Source organism: Lynx rufus, unplaced genomic scaffold (genome assembly GCF_022079265.1).
Source record: "Lynx rufus isolate CCGP_SWC_20201006 ecotype Redwood Valley unplaced genomic scaffold, mLynRuf1.p SCAF_16, whole genome shotgun sequence".
Taxonomy (NCBI): domain Eukaryota; kingdom Metazoa; phylum Chordata; class Mammalia; order Carnivora; family Felidae; genus Lynx; species Lynx rufus.
The window spans coordinates 50704454-50725534 of record NW_025814830.1 but is presented as its reverse complement, the minus strand read 5'-3'; the positions used below and the strand labels follow the sequence as shown (position 1 = coordinate 50725534).

The window sequence follows — 21081 nt, the reverse complement described above, 5'->3', positions numbered from 1 at the left end:
CCCAGGTGTGGAATAGCTGGAGCCCTGGGTGGAAAATACCACATAAGGCAGGAAGAAGGGCTGGAGAATGCCATTCCTTCCTGTAAGCTGGAAACAATTTCAGACACAGGACGTGGTGAAGATGAAGAGGTAATGTACGTAAAACGCCAACAGAGATACGTGATTTTTCTGAATGTATTGATCAAATCAAATATAAATAAGTGGATCATTTCCCTTTAATGAATGACTGTCCTCTTAAAATTGTAGAGGGGTGCGTGGGTGGCTCAGGTGGTTAAGTGTTCGACTCTCGAGTTTGGTTCAGGTCATGATCTCACAGTTTGTGGGTTCGAGCCCTGCCCTGCATTGGGCTCTGTGCTGACAGCACAGAGCCTGCTTGAGATTCTGTCTATCCTGCTCTCTCTCTCAAAATAAATAAACTTAAAAAAAAAATTTATGCCATTGTTCAGAATTCCTTACGTATAAGCAATACTCCTAACATCCACTGCTCATGCTAAATCAGTGTGAATATTAAGAGGCTGCCAATACCGTGGATACCACTCCTTACTAGCCCCCGGCAAAACGTGGCACGTATATGTGAAAATAGTTCTTGTTCCTGATTTAGCTCAACCTACAGACATTTCTTCCCTGTGTATCTTTTCATAAGCAGAGAAATTGTTTGATTTTAAAACAATTTAAAACTTGAAAACATACTATAAGCCAGTCTATTTTCAGCACTACAGGACTATTACCAAATTTGTTTTAACGTGCATGTGTTCTGAAGAAAACTAGAAATCAGACATTTAATTTGGGATAAACACCACTAGTTCTGATACTGTTCATGACTCTGGAGGCTTAGTTTCTGTGCCTATTCACCCAACCCTCATGACTGATTTCTGTAATGTAACTTCAGGAAAATGGAATGTCCGAGAGCTACTTATTACGGTAGTTATTTAGAGATCACCAGGAAGGAAAGGATAAAAAGCTGTTAGCAAAAGCAGGAAGAAGATTCCAAGCTTGGAACAAGGTCTTAGTGACATTATACCATGCTAATAAGCTCAGGCCTTTATGCAAATAAATAAATAAATAAATAAAAAATAAAAATAATAAAATAAAAAACCAAAACAAAAAAACCTTTGTTCACATTGAAATGACATGTATAGCTTTGAGAATGACAAAGTCACGAAGGAGATACATTTTCCTTTCAAAGGTTTTTGTTTTTTCAAATATTTGACCATTTCACGATAAACTAAAAAAGAGTATCACTTATTCTGTTTCGTTGTTTCTTTTTTGTAGCGTCCTGACCTATAATATTAACCTGCTTTACAATCAAGTATCAAAAGTTAGTGGAAGGGGCCTTGGCAAAGTTTCTCCTGTGCCAACCATCACTACTCTGTGGACTTAGAACAAAGTTACAAATGTGTGTATTTTGTTATTAGTAAGGCAATATAAAACACAGGTTTTTTCCTCAGGCTTGTTGAAACAAATGAATGACTATTGGTACTCTCACATTTCAAGTACTATAGACAATGCTTTTATTTACTCACATGGTTTGGACATTTGCTCCTTTCAAACGTGCACATTTTTAAGTGTAGTGCAGGCACTTGGGTGTCTCAGTCGGTTAAGGGACTGGCTTGATTACGGCTCAGGTCACGATCTCATGGTTCATGAGCGTGAGCCCCACGTTGGCCTCTGCGCTGACAGTGTGGAGCCTGCTTGGAATTCCCTCTGCCCCTTCCCTGCTCGTGTTCTCTCAAAATAGTAGTGTTAGTTCGAGAACACTCATAAACTGGGAATCCCCTTCATCTTTAGCCTGCCTCTCCTAATACGTAAGCTAATACCTCAGGGTGTCTGTTAACAGTGTTCATACAACGGAAAGACCTCTTTGGATTTAAACGCTGCAAAACAAGGGTATTTAGTTGACTACCTTCTTGGCCATAAGAACATTACACTAGCCAACATCTTGCTGAAGAAACTAGAGGGAAATTCCTGTCATCTGACAGTCTTTTAGATGTTGGGAGTATGAAACCAAAAGACCGATCTGCTTTCCTAGCGACAGATCTGGTGACACTATAACGCACTTCCAATGGGAACACACACACGTATATTGTGAAATGTAAGGAAACTAAAACTGCATAAACACTTGAGACTTCTTCATCCCTAAGTCCCCAAAGGTACAAGTTCCTCCTCCTCTTTTCTTTAAAAGCCTTTGGAAGACCAGTGTGAGAAGCACTGCTTTAAATATACCGGACAGTAAATGCTCCTTGGAGTCAATAGTAGATGGCAGGTTTTGGTGAGGTTTGGACTGGAATTAAGATAAACCATCTAAAACTGAGGACATAAAGGGTTACACGAAAGTATCACCCTGTCACTTGCCACTATTAATAAAACAATTCAACTTCACAACTAGACTGACATGCTTACATTTTCCTCTGATCAAAAGTAGCCTCAAGCCTTACTCAGCATCTTTCAGGTAAGTCCACAAAAATTTTCTATTTTCATTTCCCCTTTATATCAAGGAATCAGAAACATACTGATCTGGCTTTTCACAAATCAGTGACTAAGCAAAGAACTACTCATGTTGTAACCCTCTCGTTTTTGCTCTTAAGCTAGCATTACATTATTTACAAAGATAAAAGGGACCCCCATTATAAAATGGCCATGACTTGGGGGCACCCGGCTGGCTCAGTTGCTCGAGCGTCCCACTTCGGCTCAGGTCATGGTCTCGTGGTTTGTGAATTCAAGCCCCACGTCGGGCTTTCTGCTGTCAGCAAAGAGCCCGCTTCGGGTCCTCTGTCCCCGCCCCCGCCCCTCCCTCATTTGCACACTCTCAAAAATAAACATTTAAAAAAAGTAAATAAAATAGTCACGAATTGGCAAATGCATGAATTGGGGGTAATTCCCTTCAAAATTCTCCAACAAATGAAATCCTAAGGTATATAGCTTTTCTCAAATAAAAACTCTACATCATAATAGAAAGTTTGGTAATGGAGTGTCTTTTCATTTTCTACGAGGAAAATTAGTATATTGTCGTTAACAAAGGTAAAACAGTAATGAACATAACTAGGCACAACCATTTGATCCTGTGACCATCGGAAGCTAAGGGGTCTGTGAAATGTCAAGGCAACAAAATAGGTCACATTATGAGTATGTCAAAGAATTCACACAAAAAAAAGGTAGAATTCTCACTTCTCTTTAATCACAGGATTTCATTTTTTACGAATAATCATAGGACAATTCAGATAACTAAGGTTTGGGAGGGAAACAGTTCTTACTTTACATGAAGAACTACGACATGCTCCAATTTTCTGTAAGTAACTCTACTGGCTGAATTAACAAACATTTCCACACAGACAAAAAAAAAAAAAAAAAAAAACCACATTTTTTTTTAAAGCCAAAGATCACTGCATTTGTATTTACAAAAAGCCATAAACGAACATGCATTTCTCCCTGACAAGGAGAACTTAAATAAATGTTTGAACATTAAGGCAGTGACAGTTCTAAAACATAATGAAATTCTAAGTTAAGGCTTTATGTCTGTTTTGAAACCCATATTCATAGGCCACTGTGACCACAGCAAACTTTTATCTATCAGGTTAGGTTCATCCGTCCTGGATAAGTTATTGATTCGCTACCAACTATTCTATGGGATAGGAATTAATACTAATATCATCCATTTAATGAGTTATTAGTCTACTCCTTAGGTTTTATTTTGAGGGTTTAGTCTTCAGCAGCATAAGCATGTGCCACAGAAGGAACTTTTTTTTTTTTTTTTAAATAAACTTAGAAAACTTAGGGGCTGCACCGATTTTTCCTTGACTGAAAGTTGGCCAACAACCAAGAATTCCTGATTTCCTGAAGAGAGAAAACCTCCAGAGCATATCTGGCCATGCTCCCATCTAAAAACGTGGATGTTCTTGATTACTGAAGTAGTTGGTCTTCATCTTCTTTGAAGACTGGTATTGCTGTCTAAATAAAGCAACAAAATGTGGAATCCCATAGTGCGGGTGGATCTGTTCTGTACTTCTTATCCTCAAGGCACAAATACTACCCTTGCTGGGCCAATGTCTTTCCTTACTCCAGGAAAAGATGAGAGGTGGATGAAGATTCACTTGAGAATAACTGATTGCACTCTTGCCCTATTCAAGCTTACACAAAGTACGGAGATTTAGGGGGAATGGCCTCTTCGCTCTCCATTATTGTCTTTCTTACCATTTAGACACAACTCAGATCCAGCCTGTGGGTCCACTTTGAGAAGCAGCTCTGGAGCCCCCGCCTCGCCTACTGGGGAGAGCAGCAGGGGTGTTCACAGGGCACACTCCAGGATGAGCTAACTGGGCACGATTCCACAACGCGGCGTTTCCGCGGCTGGGATGACGGACGGTCACTTTGACCAGAAGGATCACTATTTACACTGAGGGCTGGCCGCTACTCCTTGAAGCAGTAATTGTACAGAAACGCATCTTGTGAGGCAAGCACAGTACACTTACGTTGGGATCACTCCTAGTTCGTGTGGAGGAAGAATAAGCATTGGTTACCTGAAGACGGTCTCAAAAGCTAAAGCTGGCTGTAGTTTTCCTTTGTCTTCAAGTCAGAAAAAAAGGGAGAGGTCAAAGCAGAGGAAGCTGCAGGCGGCAGGAGCCCCACGCCATCTAGGCACTCGTGCCCAAATCTGCTGCGTGGCGTCCGAGTTCTTTAGATTTACTCTCAGGAAACAGGAATTTCTCTCCAACACCGTCAGATATTTTAGGTGCAATTTAAGTCAAGCGAGTCACATTTCAACTGAAATGTTTTGCAGATTTGAAAAGTCTATACCCTAGTACCTGGTAAGCTTGGCTTCAGCTAAGTGCTAGATGGGTTTTACAGGCGTGAGACACTCTTGTTCTTTTAAGATGGGACAACTAACTGTGAGAGGGCAAATGGAGGCAACACAGAAACAATCATTTTTAGATCAACATCTTACGCTTTATAATACACTCACATTTATACACAAATTTCATGTTTACAAGTACAAAAGGCAAAGAACCTCCAAGGACCCAAGTAAACGCATCAGGAACTACATTCAACGGCGTTAACACTGTTGTCCTACCCTCCATTCGCTGAACCCGGAAGGAAACTGTAAAGGCCGACCCGCGCACAGACTTCACGTTTAGAAGTTGGAGACCGTGTGTGGTTCTGCACACGTCTGGGTTTCTACAGAGCTGAACTGAGATTCCATTGTGTTCCAGGCCAAATCGGCCAGAAGAAAGTCGTCCATTGCGGTTTGCGTTTCGTTGCTGGTGAAGAACAAACTGCCCAGGGTCTCAAAGCCAGAATTCATGGTCTGTGTTTCTGTGCTGTTCAACTGAACTTTACTCTCTACGGCAGGTATGCTTTTAGCAGCGGACATTCCTTCGGTTTGGGTCTCTGTGTCAGACGAATCTGTACTCATGGAAAAGCTGGAGTGTTTCAGAATACTTCCCAGAGGCAGATGGGGGCCACTGTCTAAAAAGAAGTTTAGGTCTGTCTGTGTCTGCGTGTCAAACATTTCAAGGCCTAAGAAGTTCGAATTTCCCCTACAGCTATAGGACTGGGCAGAGGTGTCCGCAAGGAAGAAGTCAGTTTGGGTCTCTATGTCCAGAGACTCCAAGACTGGCTCAGTGGTCATGGTGTTAAGCTCACTCTCTTCAGTTTGAGTTTGGATATTTGAGGCGGAAAAGAACTCCTCAATATCAAAATCGATTGCGGGATTCTGGGCTGGGCCAGATGGGAGCTGGGTGTCAGGTCCAGTATTCGGGTCAGACAAAAGACTACGATTGTCCAGTGTCTGACCAGGCAGGTTACTTGACAAGATGTTTTCTAAATCACTTAATAAATCCATAGTCTGGGTCTGATTGTCCGTCATGTTCTGTGAAGGAAGCATACTGTGCTGTGCGCCGAAGTTTATGAGCGGTGCGGATTTCTCAATATCTTGATTTAAAGTCTTAGGGTGGTTCTGAGGTGACAAACCATGAGTGACAGTCCCTGCTACTAGGCTGCTGCTTATGATACTGTCTGTGGAAACACCGTAGGACGAATGGATGCTCTCAAAAATGTCTCCACACATTACGGCTTGGTCCATCTGGACTCGGCCGTCTGTCAGACTCTGCATCCCGCTGGTCTGGGTTTCTCTGGAGATCCCACCTGGCTGGTAACAGGCACCTGCGAACGTGTCAGTCTGAGCGGCTATGGAAGAGGTTACCTTAGAACCGGGTAAGAATGTCTGAGTGTGAACACTAATGGGAAGGGAGACTTGGGAACCAAACGTCAAATCCGTTTGAGAACAGGAAGATACGGAGGAATCGGGGCCGGCCCACTGGGAGGAAGGTATGAAGTGCTGTGTGGCGTAAGACAGGTCCGTCTGCACGTTGATTGAAGAAAGGCCATTCTTCTGACATGTGTTTCCTAGTTCTTGTGAAGGATGGGACAGGCTCTTACCCAAGTTCACCTGAACACCTGTGCTAACTGGCTCCAGAGCAACAGGATTCACAATTTTTGAAAGAGGGAGACTCTCCTTGACACAGCCAGCCTCGGAATCTAGGCCGAGGATCAGGGTTCCGACCGACAAGGGCAGTATGTGCACAGCGCCCGGCGCGGAACCCTGATGATCCACGCCCAACACCACGGGCTGGGCCGAGGGGTCGGCTGTAGGCACAAAGACAGGCGTGGGAGAAAACTGCAGAACAGGAAGTTTCACCAGAGCCACTCTGGGCTTGGGTAAAAGCAACTTCTGAGGGCATCTTGGAGGTGTCGTAAGAGTCTGCTTTCCGGCATTAGGGTTGCAAGAGTCTTCCAAAGTAGTGACTGGTTTTATTTCTGAAGTTTCTAGTTCTTGAGCGTCTGGTCTTGGAGCTGGCTGACTGCTCAATGACTCAGTGGTCTTACCGGACAGCTTCTGGCTGTGCAGACAGTTTTCCATTTTCCTTTTCTTACTAGGTGGGTCCCTGAAAGCAAAGACAGAGTGAAAAGAGAAAAATGAGCGTAAGCTGCAGCTGTCTTCAACCCGGGGGCCGTCTCCTCAGCTGCTTACAAACACTGCTCCCCACACCCACGGCAGAGGTCAGACTTCACCCGGTGAAGAGGAGACCTCCCTCCGCGACTCTCTGAGAACTCGGCCTGCCGTGGTGGTGGGCAGAGAAACACGTGAGTAGGGAAGGAGAAAGCGCATCCTTTTTTGGTATACGTCCAAGTACTAGAACTCAGCTTAGCTTAGCTCTGGAAGCATAAGGAAGCGAACAGATTATATAATGCAACCTTTACTGTTCCTAAAGTAGGAAGCTATTACTCCAAATATAAAGTTGACCTTTAAAATGAGGTACAGTTTTATGGTAAAACTGAACTCAACAATCTAACATCCCTCTGATAGAAATGCTGGAAGTTGGTATTTTTAACCGGGAAGGAATAAGGAAGAACCGGGTTAGGCGGATGCGGATCCTTTCCTAGTCCTGCCGAAAAGCTCTGCTTTCCCGAAAGTTCCCTTCGTCCACATCACGTCTTGTCTCCGTCCTTCCGCCTCTCTGCCCGCGACAGCGGCTCTCCAGAAGTTTCACCTGAAACTCTTCCCACAGCCACTGACTTGCGGACCGGCACTTCTTCCCCTTTACCTGTGCTCTGCGGGGATCTCGTGGCCAGTTCGGTAGATGTGGGACTGTAAGGCGGTCCTGCTGGCATAGGGACAGCCGCACGTGCACTGGAAGGTCTTGCCACAATCCTCGGCGTGCCTTTTCAAGTCCCACTCGGTGCCGTAGGAGTTGCTGCACTTACTACACTTATGCTTCTTTTCGGCGTGCATTTTCATAAAGTGCTGGGGAGAACACAGAGGGGGGAGAGTGGGCAACCGCAAGCGCTCAAACATTTCAGACGCGACCCGCACGCCCGAATCAGCGCTGACCTCCCAGGACAGACCGCAGCCGGTCTGCGCCAGGAGAACGGAGAAGCGGGAAGGCTGCGGTCTGTCACGCGCCTCTTCTCCTAGTCACTCCTGCTCTGGGAAAAGTGGGAGACGGTTTGGCAAAAACCTCCTGGGACCACCGTTTAGGGGTTCCAGACGAGTGCCGCAGGCGGGGGGGGCGGGGGTGGTCCGCCACGCGTTCCTCGGGACCCTCCAGCAGACGCTGGGGGAAGGCTCGCAGCCGCCAGGCTCTGCCAGTCCTAAGGCACCTCTGTCCCCACTCACCGGGCCCCCTCCCGAAGTTGGCTGCTGCTGGAACTCTCTGCCTGACCTCCGCAGCTACGTCTCCCTCAGGAGACCATTTCCTACGTGCCTTTGCGCCTCTGGCCTCAGAGGCACCCGGGGTCACACGAGACAGCTGGACACACATTTCTCATTTGCTGAGGAAGCAGTCTTCTGGTCTCTCTTCCAAACCCACTCCCGGACATCTTCACCTCCACAACAAGCTACGTCTCCTCCACTCGCGGTACCCCCACTCACGCTTCCCCCACCAGGGAGACTCTTGGGCGGCCGGCTATTCCCACAAGCAGCTCTCTCCCAGAGTTCTCCAGTTACATTTGGAAAGAGATTGGATTGCACGCTAGGTTTACGTCACCTGCGCCTCATCCTCAGAGAAGTACACTTAAGACAAGTAAAATACCTGTTTTACGAGAGAAAATTGAGAAAATGGTCTGTCAGGGCCTCTGGGGCATCCTTCAATTGGACAACAGTAGAATTTCGGTACGGTTTTCAAATCTTTTCTTATTGTTGGATTTACTATGCCATCCTGCAAAAGAAAAAGTTACTTTGAGCGCTTATTTTCAAAAAAATCCAATAGAACTGGCTGGGAGCAGAAACAAAAAATGACTTTTTCTTGGGGATCTTTTAAGGGTTAATAACGCTCTAAATTGGATCGTGGTGCTCGTGGCACAACCACGTGAATCTACTAAGTAACCAGATTATTCACTTAAAATAAGTAAATGGTGAAGAAACTGTAGCTCAATAAATCTGTTAAATTTTTTCCTTAAGTTTATTTATTTTGGGAGAGAAAGAGAGAGAATCCCAAGCAGGCTCCGAGCTGTCAGTACTAAGCCTAATGTATAGCTCGATCCCATGAACAGAACCGTGAGATCATGACCTGAGCTGAAATCAAGATTTGGATGCTTAACCTACTGAACCACCCAGCTGCCCCTGTTAAAAATTTTCAAAACAAAAAACCTATGTTGTTTAAAAATCTTCTATCCGTTCCTTTAGAACTCTTCCTTCTAAACTCAAAATCTCTCTCCTTAAAGCCAGGCTCTCTGTTTGTAAGTGTATATTCACAGTTTCTGAGGCTCAAGATTTTGGTATCATCCCTAATTCTTCCCTTCCCTTTCATCCCACCCTCAATTAGTGGGAGCCCCCGAAAAAACCTCCTTTGATTGTGGTCTAGGCCTTCCCAACAGCATCCTGACTTTTCTCTGGTCATCACGCTGCCCCCTGAAGTAGCTGAAGCTAGCTGACACAACTTTTTATACAACAGCTTGAACACAGGCACTGTACTATGTGTGAAATTTAATAACCATTTTGATCATCTGTACTATTAGAGCTTTTGTTACTGCGTCAGGCACTCTTCTAAGCACTTTATATACATCATGTCGTCCTAATAATCCTTTGTTATTAAGTACGTGATTAACTTTTTGGCTGGGAGTTTAAAATAACTGGTGACTTAATTTAAATTGAAGCGTTCTGTCTTGGTGCCCTTGATGAGCCCACATACCGCAGGTGTAAGGTACCCATGACCTCCAGTGTATTCCTGTCTGGCCCTAAAGGAAGGGGATGGTGGTGGCAGTGGCGGGGGTAGGGGGTGGGGAAGGACCTCTCTATAGGTCACTGGAAACAACAGGACTCACGGGTACAAGAGCACCTGGCTCTGGGGGTCCCAAAGAGATCAGGTCGGGCCACTTGCCGCTAACAAAATCCACAGGCAGAGAGCCAAGTGGTGGAGAAACCAGAAAGGGATTTATTTCAGTGAGGCCAGAACTGGGAAGACAGTGGACTAGTGTCTCAAAGACTGTCTCCAAAGTGCTGAAAATACTTCCAGGTTTATGTAAGGAAAATGTGAGACAAAGGTATGTGCGGGTGGGCAGTGAAGGTCAGGTTGATCACTGTCCTGGGGTCAGTCATGTGGGGGTCTTACTGGTGTGAAGGTGGTCCCTGATGCTAGGGTCCCCGTCTTGGGATGCTATGCCTGCTGGGTCTTGTGCCCGGGTGAAGAGATAAGCTGGAAAGAAGAACTTAGTCACTTAAAAACTACAGACTGAGGTCAAAGTGGACGTGGTCGAAGTCCTCATTCACTTGGGCCTCACATGCTGCTGCAGCACACAGATACTCTGCTTATCTAGTGTTCTGATGAGAAAGGACTCATACTTGTGGAACATGTCCACTTCCTTCTCTCCCATCCACATTTCGGGAGAAGGGAGGAATGAATAACCATGTGGCTAAGACTCCTCTTTGCCTTCCCAGTGGATCCCAAGAGGAGCACGTTGGTCTTGTTGAGTCTGTGTCCACTCATTTACAGGAGAAAAGAAGCTATTTTTGTTTTATTTATCAGTAACATAATTTATCTTTCCATATTAAATTCAATTCGTTCTCCATGTCTTCCACACTGGTCCATCCTTTTATAACCCTACTGTACTGTCTAGACATTCATATGCATTTGGGTTAAATGGTCCCTTAAATAGTTTTCCTTTGTTTTCTAATTTGGTAGCAGATTTGATATTCCAAAAACTTGTTTGTATCTATCACCTGTAGGTGTGTTATACCTCCAATCTCCAATTACAGACGTATCTTTTTCTGTTCCCTTTTCATATACCACCCTACTCAGACTCATATTATTCTCACTTCCAACTGCACTTTCTATGAAGGCCCAATTTGTCCTATATCCCCCTGGCTCCCTTCAGGCAGAATGCAATGGTAGAAAAAGCCATTTGGCATTGAAAGCCCCGTATATCATTTTTACCAGCAATTAGGGGCGTGGCCTTGGACAGGGGATTTAACCTCTCTGAACCAGTTTACTCATTTTTTTTTTTTTAATTTTTTTTTTTTCAGCGTTTATTTTTATTTTTGGGACAGAGAGAGACAGAGCATGAATGGGGGAGGGGCAGAGAGAGAGGGAGACACAGAATCGGAAACAGGCTCCAGGCTCTGAGCCATCAGCCCAGAGCCCGACGCGGGGCTCGAACTCACGGACCGCGAGATCGTGACCTGGCTGAAGTCGGACGCTTAACCGACTGCGCCACCCAGGCGCCCCCAGTTTACTCATTTTTTAAGACAGATACTATAGTTAACTCTCAGGATTATCTTGTACTAGATTAGCATAAAGCCTAGGCCAGATCACATTCTCAATAAGTAACATTCCCTTGTTCTGCTTACCACCCAGATCTAGGGACCTATTTCTTGTCTGAATTCCAAGATAGTAACTAACTTAAGCTATCTTAAATACCATCCTTTTCTTCTAGAGTTCCTGTCTCCCTAACTAAATTGCTCTCTTTTTTTATAGTTTATTTTTTGAGAGACAGCAGGGGAGGGGCAGAGAGAGAGAGGGAGAGAGAATCCCAAGCAGGCTCCACAATGTAAACGCAGAGCCTGACTTGGGGCTCGAACTCAACAACTGTGAGATTGTGACCTGAGCAGGGATTAAGAGTCAGACGCTTAACAGACCGAGTGACCCAGGCGCCCCTCCCCAACTGAATTTCTTAAGGGCAGAAACTATTTTGTACACCACCTCCTATTGCCTTAATGCTTAAAGAAGAGAGCAAGTGCATGCTAAATGCAGAGCATTTTTAGAAAGGCAGTCCAGGGTAGGACAGGTTTTCAACCCTGGGGGGCCTCTGAAAAATCACGAGATTCAAAAAAATATTTCTGCCTGGTTCCAACTCCAGGTATTCTTATATAATTAGTTTGGGGTGCAGATTAGGGATCTATCTATCTACCTAATATTTTACTTCATTCATTCATTCATTCATTCATTCATTCATTCATGAGACAGAGACTGTGTGCACGCAAGCGGGGGCGGGGGAGGGGGAGGGAGGAAAAGAGAGAACTTAAGCAGGCTCTGTGAGGAGCATGGAGCCTGATGTGGGGCTCCATCCTACAACCCTGGGATCATGACCTGAGCTGAAATCAAGAGTCGGACGCTCAACCGACTGAGCCACCCAGGCACCCAGGGATCCATATTTGGTTTTTAAATCTTCCCATATGATCCCAAAGTGCAACCTAGCTTAAGAACCTCGGGTGTCGTGGTTAAACCCACGGGTTCTGGAATATTGACTGCCATGGTTTGAATTCTCTACCTTGTCACTTTCCTGTGACCTTGAGAAAATGAAGGTTTCCTTATCTGTAAAGTAGGCATAATAGGGTTTAGAACAGTGCTTATCACATGATCAATTAGTTATTATTGCTGAGTTCTTTGCTGTGGAGAGTTTTGTTTCTTCTTTCGGTTTCTGCCAACTTAATGCCAATGACCTAATCTAAACCAGTACTTAACATTAAATATTGTACCTGTGAAAGTATGACTGAAAGGCTCTTTTGTTAGAACACTGGCATCTGGCAGCTTTAATGACAACTGATGTCATGTCTTATCACCAAACTCATCCTATTCACCAATTCATCTAGTGTTTTGTTTTGTGTTTTTAACGGAATACTTTCAATTAACTTATATTTTTTCCACCTAGTGTTATCAGCAAAAGAAAACGAAATGTGGGGAGAATATTAAGGAAGACAAAAATCCTTCATTCACCCGACCATCATCGAATTCCTTTTAGTGATATGCCAGGAAGATGGTCCCTTCCTATGCTCAGGCTGTCCAACGTTGCACAAAACTGCCCGCAGGGTCACTACAAAATTCATGCTCACTTCTAATCCATACTCAATTCTGCTTAGCAATCCTTTTATTATCCCTTTTCAAACTCCCAATCATGTTCTCATATTCCTGTTCACTTTTTAAAAAATTAATGAACTTATTTTTTAGACAAGATTCAGGTTCACAGCAAAACGGAGTAGAAAGCACCACGAGTTTTCAGCTACCCCTACCTCCCCAAACACGTACAGCCTGTTCCACTATTAACTATTATTCCCCCATCAGAGTGGTACATTTATCACAATCAGTGAACCTACAATGACCTATTATTATTATTACCTAAAATCCAGAGTTTATATTAGAATTCATTCTTGCTGTCGTATATTCTACGGCTTTTGACAAATGTGTAATGACATGTATCCACTGTTACATTCTCACAGAGTATTCAACTGCCCTAAAAATCCTCTGTGCTACACTTATTGATAACTCTCTCCCCACTTTTAAAATTTATTTATTTTTTTAGAGAGGGAGTGAGTGGGGGAGAGGGGCAGAGGGAAAGAGACAGAAAGAGAAAGAGAAAGAAAGAGAGAGAAAGAGACAGAGAGAGAGAGAGAGAGAGAGAGAGAGAGAGAGAGAGAGAGAATCTCAAGCAGGCTCCATGCTCAGTGCAGAGCCTAATGCGAGGCTTGGTCCCCCAACCCTGGGATGGTGACCTGGGCTGAAATCAAGAATCAGACGCTCAACCCACTGAGCTGTCCAGGGGCCCCAACCCTCTTCCCCTTAAACCCACCCTGACGACCACTAATCTTATTTGCCCTCTTCAAGAATGTTGTATGGTGGGAATGATACGGTATGCAGCCTTCTCGGATTGGCTTCTTTGTTCAGTCCACACATATATCTAAATTTCCTCCATGTCTTTTCACAGCTGGATCGCTCACTTCTTTTTAGTGCTGAAGAATACGCCATCCTCTGGAGGTTCCACAGTTCATTTTCCACTCACCGACTAGTAAGCATCTGGGTTGCTTCCAAGGGCTGGCAATTACTTTTCGTGACAGGTCTTCTACCATCTCCCTCCCTTTCCTTTCTCGCTGCCATCACCGTTAGTTGATGTCGCCCTGACTCGCGGTGTGCACTTTTATCATTGACCTCCCAACTAACTTCTAGAACCTCAATCTCTTTTTCATTCACAGTTTGCCAGATTCATTTTTCTACACTATAGCTCTGATTATGTCATTACCTCACTCCGACATTTCTAGTGACACCCAAATCTTTCCGAGTCCGAATTTCTCTCACTTGAGACATTTAAAGTCCCTTGCTATATAGCTTTGCATTACCTCTCTCTTCTGTCATTTACCTCTTTCTGCTTTTTACCCATCTTATCCAGTGCGGCTACTTAAAATCTTCCAAACTTGTCAAGGGGAGGAATGTTTTTGTATGTTCTGTTGCATGTGAGAATGCTCTGAACGGAGTAAACGGTCCAGAAAAACCTGGAGCGTTATACTGACTCTGTTCAAGAGGCCATCTAAGCCAAATGTGTATCATGCACCAGGATGAAACACTACAGAGAGCCGCACCAGGATACCTGCAACCCCCAATGCCTTTTTACAGGCACAGCAACAACGTGATACTGTTCACTTTCCTGCTTTCTGAGGGCCAACCCCTCAACCCTCCCCATCGCCACCTCTCCACCCAGCTCCTGGGCTTTCTTCCCATTCCAGCCCGAGACAGAAAGCCCAAAGGGTAGGAAGGCTGAGATGAGAATGGGGAAGATGAGAAATGGTGATGGCACAATACCGCGTGAACTGCAGTGACAAAGTGATGTTTTGTTCTGGCATTCTCTATATATGTTCAAGAACAAAATTCACCAGACTCTTTGTGATTTATCTTTTTTGTGTGCTTCCTTTTTTGGGTAAATGTTACATACAAAGTATTTGAAAGTAAAAAAAAAAAAATTTGAAAAATGTTAATGAAACACTTTACATAAAGAATTTGAAAAAAGAAAAACTTTGAGATGAAACAATCAAAAAATAAGATGGAAAAAAGTAAACAAACAGAAGAAGTGAAAAGGAGGAGGAAGGAAACACTTCAAGGAAAAAGGATAAAAGGAAAGGACTGTAAAAATAGTGGCAAAAATTGGGAAAAAGAGGCAAAAGTATTCTAGCACCTCACTGCCTTCAAAGAAAGCATCCAAGGAAACAGTTTGCTCTCTTGTCCTCCTATTGTAAACTTAAAATCGGAAGTCTTTGTACAGTATAGTCTATAGAGCAACTTGGAACCTTTCCTTCCCTTTGCTTTAAAAAAAAAACAAAAAAAACAAAACAAAGCAAAAAAAACCTTCCTGGCAAATCATTCAAAGCAAATCTTGCACTGAACATAATACAAAATCCTTGAAGCCATGCTTTAAAAATATAAATGCTGTTGAGTAAGAAAATCTTCAAGGGCCCTCCTGTCCCCTTCACTGCTTTCAAACACAAGGAATAAAAGAATCTCTAACAATTGAGAAATGCCCATTTACTACTCTTCCTTTCCCTCAAAGCCCCAGCTTTCATTTCCCAAGGATAACCCTGTATGCAAGGCTGGACAGGGTATTTCCAATTTCTTCCAGCAGATGGAATATAGACATAGGTCATAAGAACCCACATAACACCAAAAAGCAGCACGTCCTTACATCAATCCCCATCCTTACCCATCACCCTTCAGAAGCGCTCGTTAATTATTTACATTAAGAAGGGAGTTATTTGGTTGAGTGCAGGGTATCTTGTGAAGAAATTCTAAAAGAAAATAAGAACCATACAGCAACAGATGGGGAAGGGAATAAAAGATTATCAAAATCTAGAAAAAAAAACACTAAGAAAGAACTAGAATTATGCAAGTAGCTGTAACCAAGAGAATGTGAAGGAAACTTTTCACGGACTATTATGCAAACCCACCAAGCGGATACACTCAGACCACCTTTAGGGCAGAAAGTAGGCACACCCACTTGACTTGACGGACACTGGAGTCTCTCCAAATGGCTTTCAAAACCACAGGGATCTCCCAGTCAGCTCACGTCCCCGGGCCTCCCCTCCTCCCTCCCTCCTTCTAATACTCTGACAAGTGTCAAGAGTGATGTTTGAACTCAAGAGCCTTCTTCTACTCAGGATGCAGAGCAAGGGTAAGATTCACCACACTGGGGCTGGGGCACCCTCGTACAGATGCGGCTGTTCTGTCCTACAGGTTGCCTTCGTGAGAGAATGAACCCCTTTCCCCCAGTACAGCAGATGCTCGGGGGTTGCTGGGTGCCATGGTTAGAAAGGCGGAACAAGGCAGCAGAGTGAGCCTCTTTGATGAGGGGGCGGGGCGGGGAGAGATGGTTCTGGGTGAGATTTAATTCCTGCTGAAACAGGTGTCCCTCGTGACCTATGAAGGAAACTCAGCAGAGACCATTTTTCCCTTCAACATTTCTAGTTTGGAAAGGGATCTTGAGTTCACCGTGCTGTCTTCAGACAAGAGACATCCGAAAAGTGCCTTGAAAGTGGGAGAATGACCTCACGCAGCAGAAGCAGCAAGGGAAGATACGGCTGCTTTGACAAATCCAAGTAGAGATTTGACTATCAAAATCTGTATGTGCCTCAAACATACTCCTTAAGCCTGTTATATTTTGTATTTTGTACGTTGTGTTATACATCACATATGTGTTGGTATGTTTTGTGTATGTACTGGTATCTTCAGAATTCCTAAACGTCACGTGTTTTAGAAACATAATTAGAAATAAACCTGTTATATGCTATCAAACTAGTCCTGGAGAGTAAACGCTCTTTATGCTTCACCAAGTCTAGAGAAGTACAGAGCTGCAGACAGCAATTCCAGAGAAAAGAACAATAAAACTGTTGACAAGTGCTTGTTAGAGTGATATTCAGGCCAACACGGGAGGGTCCTGGTCGGACCGGTGGCTTCTCTTGTACTCCAGACGTAATGCGTCTCGGCTGTCGATCGCTGAGGACATGACTCTAACGGCGGGTGATGGCTGTCCTATACGAGCTCAGGGAACCAAGCTGACGCAGAATTCCTAGCAATACACAGTTCACCCACTGAAGTGAAAATACGAAGACAAGGAAGGATTTCGGTAAAATTTCGTGGAAAGAGAAAACACAGGACTGAGGACCACTCCCAAAGACCACTGAAGAGTCACTACACTCGGGTCCTGGAAGAAACCCTAAACCATTCTGAGGGCCTGCAGGGTCCGCCCACTTTTCCTGACTGGGCTCCCCCATCTTCCCAGGGAAACATGGTGCTAGACGGAGATTGCCTCTCCTGGGCCACACATCTGCCCGACTAGGGACTATAGCCTCAAACCTGCTGCTCATTCAATTCTCATCAGAGGCCCGACTCTAAGGAAGTTTCCAAGGACGATGCACCTGAAGGACAGACAGACAGGGACGTGCAACACGCCAGGTAATTCAAACTTACTCCCGAGTGAATCCAGACCATCAAAAGCTACATATTCACCAAACTTTGCTTTGAGTGTCATGCTGTGTAACTATGTCGCTGTTGGCATGGAACGAAGTGAGCGAGAGGTGGTGGGAAGAAACTTCCTACTGTAGTGACTGAGAAATTATAACTTGAAAGGCCTAGGGTGCGGCCGGACATCTGGATTTTCCATAAATTTTCCGCAGACGTGCACTAAAGGTTAAAACGCAGCGCCCCATTTTACAGACGGTGGAGGCGATGTTCAGACTACTGTCATGTTGACGTACGGGTCCCCTCTTAAAGAAGATCTGCGGGGAGAAATTTCCCTTAGGTCTCGGTGCAGAGCCAACCCGATTCTACCACTACCGTGAAACTCGTAACTGGCGGTGCCTCGAGGCAAATCTGCAGCTCCCTCCTAAACACCGGGCAGAACCCGAAGGCCCGAGGGAGGCATTGTGGGTGTGGTGGAAAGAACTCGGGCTTTCGAAGCAGAGACGGGGTTTAAATCCCAGCTCTCGTCCGGCGGCGCAACCTGTTTCTCATCAAGAGGCTGGGGATGACGGTCCGGGCCTCACGAAGTTGCGGAGGACCACGGAGGTGCAGGGGTCCAGTGGCCGGGCCGCCAAGCCCGAGGCCGGCAGTCCCGGCACGTCCGAGCCCGGCAGCGGAGCCACATGACACAGTGTTTTCCGACTGCCCGTTCCTGCGTGCTAGCTCCCACTCTGCCCCGCCGGGACTCCCTGGCCGGTTTGGCCCGTTCTGGGGCTGGATGCCCGCCGGCCGGGCTGCGCACACGCGCGCACGCGCGCGCACACACACACACACACACACACACATACACACACACCCCGCCGGCCGGGCTGCGCACGCACACACGCGCGCGCGCGCACACACACACACACACACACACCGCAATCCCCGCCGCCGGCCGCGCCGCCCTGCGCGCCCGAGCCCCCGAGCGCCAGGCCCTGGGAGGCGTCGTTCCGCGGCGGGCTCACCTGCAGGCGGTGGCTCTTGACCAGGTGCATGTTGAGCGCCGGGCTGTTGGGCAGGATCTTGCCGCAGCCGCGCACGGTGCACAGGATGTTGGTCCGCACGGCCCGGGACAGCTCGCTCACCGACGGCTGGATCAGCTCCCGGGCCGGAGGCGCCGGACCCGCGGGCTGCTGCCTCGCCGCCGCGGGTCGCGGCCGGCTGCCCTTCAGTCGCCCGGGAGGCCCCCACGGGCCCGAGGCGGCGGCGGCGGCTCCCCTCGCGGCCGTCGGGACGGTCGGGGCGCCCGAGGCCAGAGCCGCGGACCCCGCCGCCGCCGCCGCCTCAGAGGCCGCCATGGCTGCCGCACGGCAGAAGGGCCTCGCCAGCAGGCCCCGCCTCCCGCCGCAGCCACTTCCGGCAGGGGGCGGGGCCTCCAGCCTCATTAGCATCCGGCGGGGCCGCGACGGCCGCGGCGCCCTCTGCGGGCCGTGGAGGGCGCGTCGGCTGAGGCGGGAGGGTTACAAAATTTCACCGGGATCCCTTGCGAACGCATCAAAGGGGTTGGTCCCACTGACTGGTTCTTCACCTTCCCAGAAACTTAACCTTGGGCAATAATTGTATGGAAGACAAATCAGTATAGTATGTTCAGGAACTATATTTCCCAAAGATTAGAAACAACCCAAATATTAGCCAATAGTATGTTAATTACATCTATTGTCTGTTGAGGACTTACCATGCGCTAGACATTTTGTATCTCATTTTGTCCTCGCAATAGGTGTAGCGGGTATGTACTATACGCTTTCCCCCAATTTCCAGAGAAGTAACTAGCCATAGGTCACATTATACAAATTAATTGCTAATAACTGAGTTAATCATTTTAAGAGAGGGTGGATTTATATGCCTGTATCTTAAGCGCTGAAATTTGATCACTATTTGGGAAACAGTATAGTTCAGGGCAGGGTTCCAAAACCTAAGTACCTAGAAGGGCTAGCTGGACCACATAAATGAACACACATGAGACCAGGTGTAAACAGAAGAGAGAAATGAGGACTGCAGAGACATGGAAAAAAACATCCTTTGTTTAAAGGGGGCAGCTGCCACTCATGTGTGGCATCACTAGATGTATTTTTCAGTGTTTCTATGTGAAAACTTCCAATCTATATACCAGCAGCTGTGCTAGCTTTCTATTGCTACAGGTACAAATTGCCACAATTTTAGTGGCTTAAAACGGCATAGATTTGTTATAGTTCTGTATGTCAGAAGTCTGACATGAGTATGAGGCTAAGCTCGAGGTGTGGGCAGGGCTGCATTTCTTCTGGAGACTCTACGGAAGAATGCGTTTACTTGCCTTGTCCAGCTTCTCAGAGTCAGTAATGGTGAGTTGAGTCTTTATCACATCACGGACTTCTCCCTCTGCTCTCTCCTGTTCCTCTTCCACTTTTGAGGACCTTTGTGATTACAGTAGGTCCATTTAGGAAATCCAGACTAATCTCCCCTTTGCAAAGTCCCTTTGCTTTGTAAGGTGATATATATTTACAGATTCCAGGAATTAGGATGTGGACATCTTTGAAGGGAGGGCATTATTTTACCCATCATAGAAGCTAATTCTGATTTTAAAAGTACTGTGGGACCAAAAAAAAAAACAAAACAAAAACCCGCATCTATGTGTGTGGGATAGCATCCGCAGGCTATTGTTTCTTTTGGCATGGGGTCTCAGAGTCCAATTGCCTCGGGTTATTGTGGGTACAGCCACTTACTAGCCTAAGAGCTGGTATTCACTTCAGTAGAATTAGATTGGTATTTCTGCCTGCCATATAGGATTGTTATGAAAATAAGATAATGCATATAAAATACTTAGCAGTGACCTAGTAAATATTCCATAAACGTTAGCTATTGAATTTTGCAGACTCTACCTAAAGCACAATAAATTCCTTTGGCTGTAGCGGTCCTTGGGTCTGCATTTACCGCTCCATCTGTTCCTAAGACTGCATTTGAATGCAGTATGTGTCTCTGGATCGTCAAGCACATAACAGAAGTTCCAGTCCAAGACAGTGACATAAGAAGAAATTGAACTCACCTCCTCCATGGAATTCACCAAATTATACCTAAAGAATAATTCCTCCTGAAGAAGAACAGAGGGCAGACTGAACACCAAGTACACAACAGATAGAGTTCCATGTATTCTCATTTCCTTAAGCAGGTGCCTGTGTCTGGGAGGGCTACAGGATGAGCCTCAAGTGATTCCACTGTAGGGTGGATAATACGATTAGTGTCTTTCTCATTCAGCCTCCATTTGCACATCACTGCCAAGCACCAGGGACGGCTGTGAGCCTGTGAGAAACCATCCTGGGGAGACTGCAGGGCCTCTGTGCAGACCCAACAGAGGCATTCAGGCACCGAGCAGAAGCTCCTCCCACGTGTGTGCACATAAGGACAGATGCTCTACACCATGACTATGGTCTACAAGGAAATTAGTATTATTGAGCCCCAACAGACTCAGTGCCTCACTCTGAGATTACTGAAGTGTCTATGCCACTTGTGAATTAAATCTAAAAACATATTTTTTCACGTACCTATAATCTATAGACAATACCATTAAATTATAAAGCACTGTTTAGCCCTTCTCTGATTGTGTTTACATTTTTGTATACTGAGACTGTTTTTGATTTTCATCAGAAGTAACTGATGTACCAGTTTTTATTTTTTTAAGTGTTTATTTTAAGAGAGAGAGAAAGAGAGCAAGCGGGGGAGGGGCAGAGAGCGAGGGGAAGAATCCCAAACGGGCTCTTCACTGTCAGTGCAGAGCCTGATGCAGGGCTCGATCTCACGAACCGTGAGATTATGACCTGAGCTGAAACCAAGAGTTGGATGCCTAACCCACTGAGCCACCCAG

At 45.7% G+C, this 21081-nt stretch overlaps 1 protein-coding gene and 1 long non-coding RNA gene across 2 annotated transcripts; one reads left to right on the top strand and one right to left on the bottom strand.

The window, feature by feature from the left end:
* Nucleotides 1–3153: 3153 nt before the first annotated feature.
* ATMIN (ATM interactor) lies at nt 3154–18544 on the bottom strand. The gene is made up of 4 exons (XM_047078811.1): nt 18212–18544; nt 8586–8711; nt 7599–7798; nt 3154–6938 (listed from the first exon to the last, which is right to left on the bottom strand). Exons 1-4 carry the CDS (start codon nt 18542–18544, stop codon nt 5126–5128), a joined length of 2472 nt encoding a protein of 823 aa, XP_046934767.1. The 3' UTR covers nt 3154–5125.
* Nucleotides 6932–17299, top strand: LOC124511517 (uncharacterized). Its single transcript, XR_006961915.1, has 4 exons — nt 6932–7137; nt 7361–8665; nt 13690–13770; nt 16212–17299. It is a non-coding gene; the product is annotated as an uncharacterized LOC124511517 (long non-coding RNA).
* Nucleotides 18545–21081: the final 2537 nt, after the last annotated feature.